A 15,013-nucleotide genomic window follows, 5' to 3' on the forward strand; every position below is an offset into this window, starting at 1 on the left:
GGCCATTTACTGCCCTCCATGTTTCACTGGAGATTTATTTTGAAATTCAAAGAAAGGTCTTCAGCTAAAATCATTGTATGGTTTATCTGTTAATATCTGGAAAGAAAGCTTTTCTTTTTTTAAACTTGGACTTGGCATGGCATATCTGTCTTTACTTTGCTGTCACTTTGGAAACTCCAGCTTTTCTTTGAGGGGAAGTTGCCTGTGATAATGTGGATGGCGTAGTCCATAGATGCTGGATTATGTTTTTGGATTCTTTGTTTGTTTGTCAGAAGTGTGTTCTGTAAGCGAGCAGAAAATAGTTGGATAGTGTAGTTCATGTTTCTTTGTGACAAAATATGGCACATTTAACGTTCATGACTTTGTAAATGCCTAAAGAAGGGACATGGTAATGCAGTTTTTTTGAGAACTTAGTGAAAACTTTAAATTTTTTAAATTAAACAGTTGTTAAACTTTGAAGATTAACAATGCATAAACACAGTTGATTCAGGTTTTGCTAACATTACACTTCTTCAAACCTTTTCTTATGTTGGTTGCAAATTACTCATTAAGCCCTTTTTCAACACTTAAAATTAGAATCCAAATTAAAAAATAGAATTTATAAAGATTAATAATTTCTACTAACAAGGAATGGAATACAATTGGTGGGTTAGAGATTGCATGTGATTTTGAGTAAATCTTAAAGAGATAATGAGTCCATCTGAGTTCCTCCTCCAGCTTTTTTGGTGGGGGGGCATTGAGACCACATGCCTTTTTTTTGTAAGTGGAATGTTTTCCTGTGTAAGTAAGTTGCTAACTCACTTGCTGTCTCCTCTAGTGAGCTGAAGGTTTGTTCAGCACCCTGTGTGTCTAGCAGCAAGCACAATCCCAGGCATGAGGAAAGATCTCAGGACATACTTATTTTATTGCCAAATGGGCAGAGATACGACAGTTGTTGCAAACAGTGTCATCTCTCGGTTAGGCTGCTGGAAGGGCATGTACTGTCAAATGTACCATGAACACTGCTATAGTTTGGTGTAGTTTGAGTGTTCCCCAAAGGTCTATTGTGATTGGAGGCTTGGTCCCTTGAGTGGCTGTTTAGGGGAAGTAATGTGGAACCTCTAAAATGTGGGGGAGGGTTTTAGGTCATTTGGGACATGCTCTTGGAAGGGATTATATGACACAAGTTTCTCTTCTCTGTTCCTGGTTAGAGTTATGATGTAACCACTTCTTTGCTCCTACATAATTGATTGCCATATTTATTAGTGTGGTCAAGGGGCAGGTGTGTGTGCTATGCCATTTGATCATTAGCCTTCAAAACTGATCTGAAAACAAGTTTTCTTTTTCATAAGTAGTTTGCGTCAAGTATTTTGTTATAGTGGCAAAAAAGCTGATCAATACAAACACTTGTCCCGGTTCTATTTTGAGGGCAACAGGGGTGTCCCTGGAAGCCTTCTCTGCCACTGCACTTCTTTGAAATAGAGTAGATAGATCCATTATGCTTTTGTACAGCATCTTGAACTTGACTGGCTCTTAATAGACACCAATAATTATTTACTCAAATTACTTATTTTTAGAACAAATGGATAGAATAGATGGATGATAGTTGAGGGATGACAGGCATTGTGAATCTAAATTGTGTACTGTTTCACTGTTCATTTAAAAAAATTATTTCTAATTTTTTATTTCATGTGTATGAGTGTATTGCCTGCTTGTGTGTAAGTGCACCTGTATAGTGAAATGCCTACAGAGGTCAGAAGAAGGTGTCAGATTCCCCTGAACTGGAATTGCAAATGGTTGTTAGCTACCATATGGGTGCTGGGAACTGAACTTGGGTCCTCTGCAAGAGCAGCCAGTGCCATCTCTCCAGCACTTCACTGTTCATTTTTGAAGACTCTCCTTCAGTTTTTGCTTCCTGTCATATTTGAAGGGACTTCATTTTTTATTTTATTTTATTTTTGTCAAGAAAAACACCAGACAGAAGCATGTCCATTTGATCATTGTTCCTGTCTGCTGCTCGTCTCAGCCTCACATCTTTGCTGCCCGGAGTTGTGCTTATGTACGTCTTGATAGCTTTTGTGAGTCTGAAGGGTCGCTGTTATCATTGCTGTGTTGTCTGTGTGCTCTTGAAATGTTTTGTTTGAAGAGGTGTTGGTTTTGTTTTATTGCATTGGTGATGAATGTATCAGAAAGTCAGTAATTGAGTTTCACGAATTTGCTCTTCACATAGGAAACTTGCTGTCATTTTTACAAAATATGGATTTGTCCATTTATAAATTATATAACATAAAGTCACACTTCAGAAGTTTTTTAATTTCATATTCCATGTATGTCTGAGTGTATGTATGAGTGTGGTAGATGCACATGTGTGCACATGCATGTGGAGGCATTCCTCAGGTGTTGTTCATCTTGGCTTTTTTAAAAAAGATTTATTTATATTTTATGTGTATGAGTGTTCTGCCTGAGTGCATATGTGCCCCACATGCATGCAGTGCCCACGGAGCCAGAAGAGGGTGTCAGATCCCCTGGAAATGGAGCTAAGGACAGTTGTTAGATACTATGTGGGAACCGAACCTGCGCCCTCTGCTGGCCCTCTCCAGCCCCTCATCATGTTCTTGTTTTGAGATAGCATCTCTCATGGGCTTGGAGCTTGATAATTGTGCTAGACTGGCTGGCCAGTGAGCCCCAGGGATCCTCCTGTCTCTGCCTCCCCAGTGCTGGGATTTACAAGCATGTGCCACTATGCCTGGGTTTTTACATAGGTATAATTCTGGAAATTAAGCTCAGGTCCTTGTGCTATACAAGTCAGTATTTTAAAATATGTTTGCAGAGCTGTGTAACCATCACCATTGTGCTGTCTCCAGAAGAAATCTACACTCTGTAGTAATAGCACCTGTTCTGAGTATTTCATATAAATGGAATCATGCATCTTATGGCCTTTGGTGTTTGGTTTCTTCCACTTAGCATGAGTGGTTTCATCCATGTTGTGGTAATGTGGTTGGTGGCCTCATCCATGTTGTGATAATGTGTCAATACACAGTACTTCATTCTCTGAAGGCTGAATAGCATCCCATTACATCACACTGTGTCTCTCCCCTCATCTGTTGATGAACATTTGTGTTCTTGTGCTTTGACTGCTTCCAGTACTGGTACTGTGAATATTTGTGTGCAAGTTTTTGTGTGGATGTACGATTTCCAGACTGTTGACTGTACACTTGGGAGTGGAATTTTTTACACATAGTAACTGTGGAACTGCCAGACTATGTTCCAAACCACACCATTTTACATTCTTGCCAACAACACTCAAAGGCTCCAGTTTGTTTATATCTTTACCAACCCCTTTATTGTCTCCCTTACTCGCCTCTTTTGAGATAGCATCTCAGTCTGTAACCTAGGCTGAGCCTCCTCATGCATTGCAGGTGTGAGCCGCCACCCTTGGCTGTTGCCCTTTTTAATTATAGCTATCAAATGAGCACTGTCTTCTTGTTTTAATTTGCAATGTCATTATTAATGAAATTGAGCACCTTCCATGTGTTTATTGGCCTTTTCTATCTCTATGTATTTTTTAAAAACACATCCTTTGGGGGCTGGAGAGATGGCTCAGCAATTAAGAACAGTTGCTGCTCTTGCAGAGGACCCGGGTTTGGGTCACAGCACCTACATAGTGACTCAAAACTGGCTGTAACTCCAGTTCTAGTGGATCCAACACCCTCTTCTGGCCTCTCCAGGCATTGCATGCATGGGTGAACTTAAATATATGCAAGCAAAATGCCCATACATATATAACAAATGAAAAAATAAAAAAGCCTTTGTCCGTTTTTAAATTAAGGTGTCTTTTTTCCCTCAGAATTTTTTATTAGCATATACTAAGTATGCACAGTAATGGGCTTCATTATAACATTTTCATACGTGTATGTATTTTGTATTTGGTCATATTCATTCCCCATTACCCTCTTGCTCTCACTCTTGCTGATCCCCTTCTTCTTCCCAAGTAGCCCCCCTTCTTTCCTTTTCTTTCTTGTGGTTCAGTGGGTTTGATTAGGGTTGCTTACAGGAGCATGGACACCTTATCAGGGGATACACCACTGAAGAAAATGCACCCCCACAACCATTAACTGCGTATACATTTTCAGGGAGGGACAGTGGGGCAGGAGTTCCTTCTTCCTTACCTACTATTAACTGCCTGTTTGACTTGTTTTTTATTGTTGTTGTTGTTGTTGTTGAAATTTAATAATCCACAATATATAATGGCTGTTTTTTCCCCATATTGAAATGTCTTGACATCCCGCTGAAAATCACTTGACCATGAATTTGGAAAGTTTGTTTTTTGGCACCTAATTCTGTGCTGTTAGCCTATATGTCTGTCTTATGTCAGCATCCTACCTTTGATTACTATAGCTTTGTATTGAGGGTTTTTTTTTCTGTCTTTTTTTTGTTGTTGTTATATTGAGTTTCAAAATTGAGAGATGTGAATCTTCTGATTCCCCCTCATCCCCAAGATTGCTCTGGCTCTTCTGGATATCTTAATATTTCCATATAAATTTTATAATCAACTAATCATTTGTGGTGGTGGTGTTTGATTAGTTGAGACTAGATCTCATTGTGTAACTCAGGCTAGCCTTAAACTCAAATTCAAAATCCTTAGCTTCCTGAGTGCTGGGATTATAGGCATGCATTACCATGCCTATCTGCTCCCAGGCTTCTACAACACTCATCATGTCCTGGTGCTGGAAATTGAGCATAGGGCCTTGTGCATGACTAGGCAGGTACTCTGTCACTGACCTGTATCCCCATCTCTTCAAGCAGTCTAGTCTTGCAAAAACAAGATGACTGGAATTTTTTTTTTTTTTTCAATAGGAATTGAGTTGAATCTGCATTGCCCACTGTCATTTGGTCTGAGACTGAACTTGGCTTCTCTTTTAAAGTGTGAGACTTGGTACCATGTTTGCAAATGATGCAGAACCTAAAAACTGCCATTCACCTGTAACAAACTTAGAGAACTAATAAGCACTCACTTTGATGTGCTTCCAGTGGGCAGGCCTGCGTAACAATTAAGATCTCAGGAGAGAGGCTGTGGTGCCATTGGGATTTCAGATCTGCTTTGCTTTAGGTTGTCTCATCTACCTGTATGTTCTGGTAGAGCTGAGGGCCTAACTGGAACATAAGCTTAGAAGTTAATGTAGTGTAGTGTTGATGGTCATAGACTTTATTTAGGCTTTGCTGCCTGGGTTCAAATCCCAGTCCTGATGCTTTGGCATCATGGGTAAGTTACTTCAGCTTTCTGTGCTCCAGTTTTGTTCTCTATAAACGACCTTATAAAAGGATTAAAATATGTAGATTGCTTAAAAAAATGGATTGGTGATCATCATAAGTGCCTATGTGTGTTGATTATTATTGTTACTATTGTTATTCATTTGTATCTTGTCACTGGAGCATAAAACCCTTTTCTGGCTTACTGTCACTCGATTCCTAAACACTAGTGCTGTGCCTGGCATATAACAGCTATTCGGTAACTTTTTGAGAGAGGGAGAAAGGAAGGGAGGGATTATAAATAATAAATGATAGTATTTCTAAATCCTTTCCTGAAACTACCTTTGACAGCTATTTACTCTGTGTTTCTTTACAACAGCTTTTGGAGCTATTTGATAGTGAAGATCCACGAGAACGGGACTACTTAAAAACAGTCTTACACAGAATTTATGGGAAGTTTCTTGGTCTTAGAGCATTTATCCGAAAACAAATTAACAATATTTTTCTAAGGTAAGCGGCAGGTGGGGGAGCAGGAGAGCAAAGCTAATGTTTTAAAAACATTGAGTAAACCCTCTTGCTTACTTCTTCCCTCCCTCCCCTCCTCCTTTCTCCCCTCTTCTTTCTCTTCTCAGGTTTGTTTATGAAACAGAACACTTCAATGGTGTAGCTGAACTGCTGGAAATACTAGGAAGGTAAGTAAGTGCTTGCTTTGGAATGCTCATTCAAATGGATTTCGTTCTGAAGGTCAGGTTCAGGTGGCAACAGGAAATGGCAGACCAGGCTCTCTTACTCCGTGTATGTTGAGTCTCTCCTTTATACTTAGCATGTTTCCCAAGTGATGCTACAGGACTCATCTCTTGTTCCACAATTACATATTGTTAAGTCCCCTAAAAGGACCCAAAGGATCTAGCAGTCACTCTTTACATGGAGACTGTACATCTGATGGTAGTGGTCAGAACGGTGACAAAAGCATCTCATCGTCAGAAGCCTAACTTACAGGCTACCTGTCCTTTACCATATCTATAAAAGCAGATTTAAAATGAATTGGAAAGATTGCCATCCTTCGTGGAACTGTGTATCCAGGTAGAGTTCTAGAACAGCTGCAGTTCACAGTGGTGGGATGAATTTGGTAGACAGCTGTCGTTTGGGTTTGGGAGCTTACATTAGCTGAACAGTGAGGTTGCTTAGTCTCTGCTCCTAACAGGAGAAAAAGAAGGTGGGGTTGTCTATTTTCTCTCAGTGACACTCAAGGCTGGGCAGAGATGTCAAGAATGAAAAGAAATGCTGTCTGCAAATGGGAAGAGTTGTATTTAAAGAGGAAGTTAGCAAGGAAAGTGATTGTAAAGAGAAGAAGGAAGGAAAAATAAAACGTTTTGATAAAAATCTTCTGGGAGCCACCTGACTAGTGTAAGAGAACTGATGCTTTGGGTGCTCAGAATCACATTTACTTCTTTTAAACTTTCTGTTTCATAAATGTACTCTGTTGCAGTAACTAAAATTCTTGACTGTCACTGGTGTGGGGTGGAGGGGGGCTACGGGCGGACACATGTAAGCGAAGAGTTAACGATCTCATAGCAGCCTTTTTTCTGGCTTCAGTGTTGTAGAACGTTGCTAATCTGTCTCTTCTCTTTTCTAGTATTATCAATGGCTTTGCTTTACCTCTCAAAGCAGAACACAAACAGTTTCTGGTGAAAGTGTTGATTCCTTTACACACCGTCAGGAGTTTATCACTCTTCCATGCCCAGGTACAACTTTAAATTAGAGCTTTTTGTTTTGAGATTAAGTTTCTTATGTAGGCAAGACTGGCTTTGAATTTGCAGTCCTCCTGCCTCAGCCTCCCAAGTGCTAGGAGCCACCACACCTAGTTTAAAGTACAACTTTTTAACCAAAATGAAAAGTTCCCTTAGTGTTTCTTAGAATGTTCTTTTTCCATTTAAAAAAAGCATGTTAGAAGTTTAAAGAAAATAATAATATATGAATTTTTTTCTATGCACAGTAGAATCTTGGGAGTATTTTAAAGGTAGGAGTGGCCTTTGTTCCATGTTATTTCACAGCACACTTCCATATTCACAAGGTTACCTGCCATACAGATTGATTGCCTTTTACAGAATGCGTGTGGGCTCTTTAGTGCCACATCTTTAGGCATTGCTTAATGAGTTTTAATGTTTCTGAATATGTGGTCCTGTCTAACTTGCCCTGGGCTGCCAGTTGCCCTTTGCCCATCTTACTTTGTACTTACAAATGGACACTCAAAAGTAAAAGCAAATATATCAACGTTTTCATATCTTCCCTTTTAAAAAACCTTCATTACTTTGTTTCTTTTCTTTTTTTGAGTCAGGGTCTCTCTATAGCCCCAACTCTCCTGGAACTCACTAGGTAGACCAGGCTGGTCTTGAACTCGCAGAGATCTGCCTGCCTTGTTACTTTAAAAATCAGATCTTGGGCTGGAGAGATGGCTCAGCAGTTAAGAACACTGGTTGTTCTTGCAGAAGACTTGGGTTTGGATCCCAGCACCCACATGGCAGCTAACAACTGTCTGTAACTCCAGTCCCAGGGGATCCAACAGCCTCTTCTGACCTCCGTGGGCATTGCATGACACGGATGCACTTACCTACATGCAGGCAATCCACGCATACACACAAAATAAAAATAATAAATGAAAAGTTTTAAAAAACTCCTGAATAGGCAGGATTAATAGAAAAATCAATTAGAGGAGAGTAAGCAAGCAGAGGAAAAAAGATCAGATCTTACAGAGTAATGCCACTCCCACCTATAATCCCAGCACTTGGGAGGCTGAGGCAGGAAAATTACCTTGTTTGAGACCAGCCTGGGATATAGGGAGTTCTAGACTAGCCTAAGCTGGTGTGAGACCCTGTCTCAAAACAAACAGACAAACAGGACGAATAGTGTAATGAATCAGATTCTGTCTTATCTCCACTGCACTGTCTGTGCTAAAAACTGCCCTGCATGGTTAGCCTGTCATAGGAAGGCAGATAATTGATCTAGTGATACTTTTAAATTCCGGTCTTCCTTCTCTGGCTTCTTTCTCTCTCCAATGGCAGTGTTTTGAGTGTGCATAAAAATGTAACACATTCTTCTAAGCATTTCTTTAAATGTTAAATTCTATATTTCAAGGAAAAATTAGTCCGTATGTTTCAAATTTAGAACACCATTAAAATTTGGTGTTTGTGAGGGTGGAATCTTTCTGAGTCCTTTAGAAAACTTGCCATTAGTGTTTCCAATGGATTCACCTTTCATGATCATATGAAAGAACTGCTGTTGGTTCTGACTTTGGCAAGCGTAACCTTTAATCTTTTCATGAAACATTGTGAATTTGCTGCTGCCATTATAACCAGTTAGCTGAATTTTTTAGAAAGTCCTTGCTTCCCCATAGAACTCATCTGGAAGCACAGTGAAATGAAACCTAGAACTTGAGATGTAACTGAATTTGAATATAAATGAGATCCTTTGGATGGCACTGAATTGGGTGTTTTGAGCTGCTTTTCATTAGCTGCCGAGCTCATGTCTCGGTATTCTCTAAGAAATAATTCTCTGACAGCTTTATTACTCCCAGTCTTTGGCTTGAAAAAGTAGCTTTTAGCTGGACATGATAGCTTCTACCTGTAATTCCTGCTACTCAGGGTGCCGAGGCAGAAGGATCATTTTGAACTAAGGAGTTTAAGACCAGCCTGGGCAACATAGCCAGATCCCGTCTCAAAATATAAATAGTAAAGATTTTTTTCTGTGAGGGTTAAAATGAAGTGATTGGGAAGTTTTGCTGCTGTGTGCTTTGAATTCATGTTGTAGAATTAAAGCTCTGTCCTTTACTCTTCCCATTTGTCCAGCTGGCATATTGTATAGTGCAATTTCTGGAGAAAGATCCTTCACTCACAGAACCAGTAAGTCCCCCCCTCCCCTATAATGTGAAAAAAAAAAAACTTCAGAAAAACTGCTTTTACTAAGAGTGTATGTAAAAAATTAAACATTACTTTTCTCTTTTTTATTTTAGGTTATTAGGGGCTTAATGAAATTTTGGCCTAAAACATGCAGTCAAAAAGAAGTAAGTATTTAACATCACAGAGTGGCAGCAGCTTAACTTGTGCTCGACAAAGGGCTGCACATGTGTTAAAACATACCATTTCATCTAAATCTCGTTTGTGTCATTCTGAGGCACTCAGCATTCTCATTTTTAGTAGTGATGAAATTGAGGTTTGGAGAGGCTCAATAGCTCACCCAAGCACACTGACTTAAGAACATGTGAATAGGTTAGAACCTCCTTCCAGAACTCTGAACCCTGGGCTTCTATTTACTGTGTTGCTTAGCCTCAGGTAATCCTGGGTTACCCCTCTGGTGTTCTAGTTACTTAACTCCATCGATGTCACCTTCTTAGTGACTCTTCAGGCCTGCTGCAGTCCCCATGTTAAAGCATAGTATATAGATAGATGAAGCTAACTGTTTGTAATCTTATAAACAGTAGACCTTTTACTGGAGATGGCCTGGATACACAGTGACTGCCAGTCACTTTTGCTGAGAGACCGAAGCACTCAGCTATATCTGTATTGCATGTGTGGATGTAGGGAAAAGAGAGTCTCTAGGCAAGTAGCTTGGAAGTGAGTCTATCTGGCTCTTCCCCAGATCTGAAGCTCTCTCTTCAAAGGTTGGAAGTCATGGAAACATGGCCTCAAACAGATGTCACCTGTGAGATTTCTATTCTAGGTATTCTCTAGGTATCTTGACAGATGGTAAGGTGTACAGAGAGAACTTCCTCCTGAAATTAGCTTGAATTTTCCAAGCCCTACTCTACACAGCTTTAGAAAGTTATTTAATTTTTTTTTCTTTTTTTCTTTCTTTCTTTTTTTTTTTTTTTTTTTGGTCTTTTTGAGACAGGGTCCCCCTGTAGCCCCAGCTGTCCTGGAACTCACTATGTAGACCAGGCTGGCCTTGAACTCACAGAGATCCGCCTGCCTCTGCCTCCTAGGCTAGGATCAAAGGTGTGCGCCACCACGCCCGGCTAAAGTTATCTAATTTAACACCCATTAGGTTAAGTGAAACTTTTGTGTTGGTACCCAACTGCATGGCAAGATATGAAAGAAATGCCAATCTTCATATTTTAATTTCCTGCTTAATTTTTCCCAATGCTGTTTCCATAAATAATAGGCAACTGGTTTTTATTTTTTACATTCTATTTAGTACAACTGCTCAAATCTATTGATTTGACCCTATTGTGTGATCTGTAGACTCTCTTTTGCATATAGACCTGAGACCATGTGATTCACTGTCCTCTATAGAGAGCTGTGTGTGTGTGTGTGTGTGTGTGTGTGTGTGTGTGTGTGTGTTAAGCGTGTGGAACACCCACAAGCACAGACAGTGGGTCAGAGTGTGCAGACATTTAATGTGGTACTTTAATCTGGTGAGTTTGCTGTTTGCCTCAAACTTTGAGAGCATAGCAGGGGCTGTAACTGCTTGGCAGATGACTACATGCTACTGTGGTGCTGTGGACTTCTAAACATCTGTGCAGGAGGGTCTTTTTTAAAAAATATGGTGAGATGGTAAACAGCTGGCTTGCTAGTAATGGGCAGAAAGTCCAAAGATCTGAAGGAAAGACCCTGGCCTCCAGGTAATTAGAATTTTCAATACTATAGGTAATTTACTTTTAACAGACTACTCTGTGGTGAATTCTCTGTGAAATGAGCTTCTTCTTTGTTTTGGGTATGTGGGGGTATGCATATGTGGAGGCCAGAGGAGGAGGTCTTGACACAGATAGGGTCCTTCACTGAACCTGGAAGTAGGCTGACAGCTAGAAAGCTCTGGAGATCTTCCTATCTTGGCTCCCCACAGTGCTGGGATTACAGGCATGTGCATGGCCATGCCAGTCTTTTTATATGGATGCTGGTGGGGATTTGAATTCAGGCCCTCAAGTTTACACAGCAAGTGCTCTTACTGACCCATCTATCTGGTTCCAAATGAACACTTTCTAACACAGGATAATGCCTGATTCATTTGTTTTGGCTTTATGTGTACATTTTTCTTAAAACAGTGTGGCTTCCTAGCCCTTACTGAGCATGTGAGCTGCGTGATGGGTCTCACATTTGTGTTTTGCTTCTGTTTGTAGGTCATGTTCCTTGGGGAACTGGAAGAAATTTTGGATGTGATTGAACCTTCACAGTTTGTTAAAATTCAAGAACCTTTGTTTAAACAAATTGCCAAATGTGTGTCTAGCCCCCATTTTCAGGTTAGTAGTAAAGAGGACATGGACTGGAGTGGCCTGTGCCACATGAACAAATTTGCTCAAGCTTCATTTATGTTGAAAGAAATGTCACGGACTCTAGCTACTTGGGGTTTTTTTATTTTAAAGATTAAAAAAAATTAATTATGTATATATGTGTGCCTGTGTGTGGGTATGTGCACGTGCCTGTGGAGACCAGAGGTGTCAGATCCCTGGAGCCAGAGTTACAGGTGGTTGTCAGCCGGCTGACGTGGACGTGGGGAACTGAACTTGGCTCCTCTGAGAGAGCAGTATGTGCTCATAACCACTAAGCCGTTTCTCTAGCCCGTTACTTGTTTTTGTTTGTGACTTTCTCTCATGAAACTTTACTGTTAACAAATGGTCACCTGATGTTGAGTACCTGCCCCTAACAGTCTCTGTAATGGGGGCCTTTGTCTCTTAACTTTATTTCCCATAATATCCTGCAAGAAGGCATGATGTGAATGCCAATGTACAAAGTGATCAAATAACTTATCTCAGGCAAATGATTGAAGAGCAGGCTTCAGTATATAGCAAAGAATACTCAATAAAGCTTAAGAAAGAAAAGACAAGCCTGATGCAGTCTGCTTGATGCTTTACCTATGCTATTTATAAACTTTGCATTATCCTATGAAGGTCTTTTCTATTGTTCAGATCAGGCTCAGCATGTCTTAACAAGGGAGTGTAGCTGAATTTTGATCTTAACTGTGGCTTCTTACTAAAGCCCACGACCTTCCCATGGACTATTCTGCCTCCTTGTGGCCATTTGAGGAGAACGCAGGGAAGGTGAGCCAGGATGTGTGTTTCTCTTTTTGGGGGGCCTCTTGCTACAGTACTGTGGAACCCATACAGGACAGAAAAAGGGGACCAGAACATGTTTTATTTTGCCCTGTGGCTCTTTCACCAGAAATCCATCCTACAAATCTAGCAAGTCTATATAGTCTGCATATTGCCTGTCATGTTGAAGAATTGTTCAAACAGTAGCTCACAGCACAAACACACACCTCTAATGGGATAATTTGATGATGGTCTCTCTCTTAAGCTGTCTGGTAGAGGCCCTCGCTGTTACTGGTTTTCATAAATCTAAAGATGTGATAGTATGTCAAGTTAGTGCTTGTACCACAAAGGAAAGAAGAAAGGGAAAACATAGATATAACATCATTATGTGAACTGTTCAGTTTGGATGCAGGTAGAAAAGTTCAGAATAGCATATAGGGACTTTACATATTACACCAAGCCTGATAGTGCTCAAATATCTGGATTATTTCCTTTATTTTTCCATTTTCATCAGGATATTTGATGTGGTGGAGGCTGAGGAGAAGAAACCTCTTTTACAATGAGCCTAACAGGGACTTAAATGATACTCCAAGCTTAGAAGGAAAGATAATGTTTTAGACTTGGGATAAAGCTTAGTAATTGAGCATTTTCCTAGTATTGTGCAAGGCCCTGGGTTTGACAAAAGAGAAAAAAAAAAGGAGTCGAGAGACAGTGTACTGATTGCCTCAGGTTGCTATAACAATATGCTATAGACCTAGTAGCTTCAACAACCAAAATGTATTTTCCACAGTCCTAGAGGCTGAAGTCTGGGGTCAGGATGCCAGCTTGGTAGATTTCTGGCGGGATACTTCCTCTGGAATGCACACTGCCATTCTGCTGTGTTTTCACATGGCTCCTGTGTGTGTATTCATTCTGCTCCACAGCCTCTGTCATAGTTTACAGTGGGTAGGACCATAGATCCTCCCTCTCCTCTAACTCATCAACTCCTTAGGGACAATGTGAAGAGTTAAGAACAGACTTTGTTGTTTGCTTCTTGCTTACCATGTGGCCTTGAGTCAATGGGTTATCATCTAACCCTCAATTTCCTAATCCACAAAATAGGAATGACGGTACCAACTCTGTTAGTTATGAGGTCTCAAAAATCAAAAGGGCAATGGTACAGCAGTTTTGAACCAATTGAATATTGTAAACAGAAAAGTTCAAATTTCTCAGTCTGCCAGTGGGTATCCTTGTATTATTTTTTCCTTTCCCCTTTTGTTTTAAATGTTTTATTTATTATTTTTACATGTATGAGTATATTGCCTGCATGTATGTAAATGCACTCCTGTTATGAAATGCCCACAGAAGTCGGAAGAAGGTGTTAGATTCCCCTGAAACTTGAGTTAGAGATGATTGTTAGCTGCCATGTGGGTTCTGGGAACCGAACCCAGGTCCTCTGCAAAAGCAGTCTTAACTGTTGAGCCATCCCTCCAACCCCTTTCCCTTTTGTTTTTGAGTTCATAGGTGAGCATCTTTGGCCCAGCAGATCAAATTAGAGTCTCTTGGTAACGAGATAGACAGAAACAGGGATCCGAGATAACACCCAGTATCTCTCAGCCTTGAAAGTAGGCAACATCTCCTGGGTTGCCGTGCTCAAAGGAGGGACCAGAAGTGAACTTTAGAAAGAACCTGGGCCCCAGACTTGAGTCTTCAGTGTTTGCTATCTATCCAATCTCTGACTCTTGTATGTGAGGACCAAGGTGCCTACTTCTCAGATGGAGTTAAGGGTGGCACATTCTACCCACAGTAGATGCTGCCTGGGGGCTTTCCCCAGCATGTTACTGAATACCAATACAAACTTTGTACTAGGCTTTGTGTTTTATCTGAAGCCTGTGGGGTGGGAGAAGTGTATCACTTTTCACATTGCTATCACAGAATGTCAGAGAACTTAAGGGAGGAAAGGTTTTCTTTGGCCCATGATTTCAGAGGTCAGTCATCATGGCAGGAAAGGCATAGTGAAAGAGGAGGCTCTGTTCATGGCAGTGGGGGCATGTGACTGTTCAAATGGCTGCAGATCTGGAAGCAGAGTCTGGAATAACTTTCAAAGGCCTACCCACAGTGACATACCTCCCAGCTAGCCAGACACTACCTCATAGGACTCCACAGCCTCCCAAGTAACACCACAAGCTGAGGACCAGGCATTCAAAACATAAGCCTGTTGTGGACATTTCAGACTCAAAGAACAAGATTGGAGTCAGAAAGGGAGTTCTGAAAGGGGGCTGGGTGATGGATGAGCCAGTGTGGTGCCTGGAAGTAGGACAGAGATGCTTGGAGTTTGAGGACTGTGTAGGGGAAAGTAGGGAAGCAGATGGCAGGAGCAGACTTAAATTAACAGGTAGAAAAAAAGAACCTTTCCTTCCCCAAACTGATGAACCGCTTCCTGAGAGATTTTTAAGACTGCACAAAATATAAAGTGTTATTAATATTTAATTTTACTTTTGATTGAATGATTTAAAAATAGTCTTTTAGAATACTTTTGTTTGGAAAGGTTGTCATTTGTTTCATCGTTATCTTTCTTTTCCCACAGGTGGCAGAGAGGGCACTCTATTATTGGAATAATGAGTACATCATGAGCCTGATAGAGGAGAACTCCAATGTCATCCTTCCCATCATGTTCTCCAGTCTCTACAGGATTTCAAAAGAGCACTGGAACCCGTAGGTGTTCCGCTTCCCTCCATCCCCTCCCTGGCCTTTCCTCCTCCTCCTCCTCCTCCTCCTCCTCCT

At 40.7% G+C, this 15,013-nt stretch overlaps 1 protein-coding gene across 3 annotated transcripts in view; it reads left to right on the forward strand.

Annotated features, from left to right (window-relative positions):
- Ppp2r5e (protein phosphatase 2 regulatory subunit B'epsilon) overlaps nt 1-15,013 on the forward strand; it is a 165,270-nt gene that overhangs the window by 137,892 nt on the left and 12,365 nt on the right. For all 3 annotated transcript variants that reach the window (XM_008850493.2, XM_029554759.1, XM_008850494.3), the window contains exons 6-12: nt 5,609-5,739; nt 5,862-5,921; nt 6,866-6,974; nt 9,075-9,128; nt 9,239-9,289; nt 11,342-11,461; nt 14,817-14,944. In XM_008850493.2, coding sequence (XP_008848715.1) covers nt 5,609-5,739; nt 5,862-5,921; nt 6,866-6,974; nt 9,075-9,128; nt 9,239-9,289; nt 11,342-11,461; nt 14,817-14,944 — 653 coding nt within the window. The remainder of the gene's footprint in view (nt 1-5,608; nt 5,740-5,861; nt 5,922-6,865; nt 6,975-9,074; nt 9,129-9,238; nt 9,290-11,341; nt 11,462-14,816; nt 14,945-15,013) is intronic.

This window comes from Nannospalax galili, unplaced genomic scaffold, assembly GCF_000622305.1.
Source record: "Nannospalax galili isolate Female #2095 unplaced genomic scaffold, S.galili_v1.0 scaffold144, whole genome shotgun sequence".
Lineage (NCBI taxonomy): Eukaryota > Metazoa > Chordata > Mammalia > Rodentia > Spalacidae > Nannospalax > Nannospalax galili.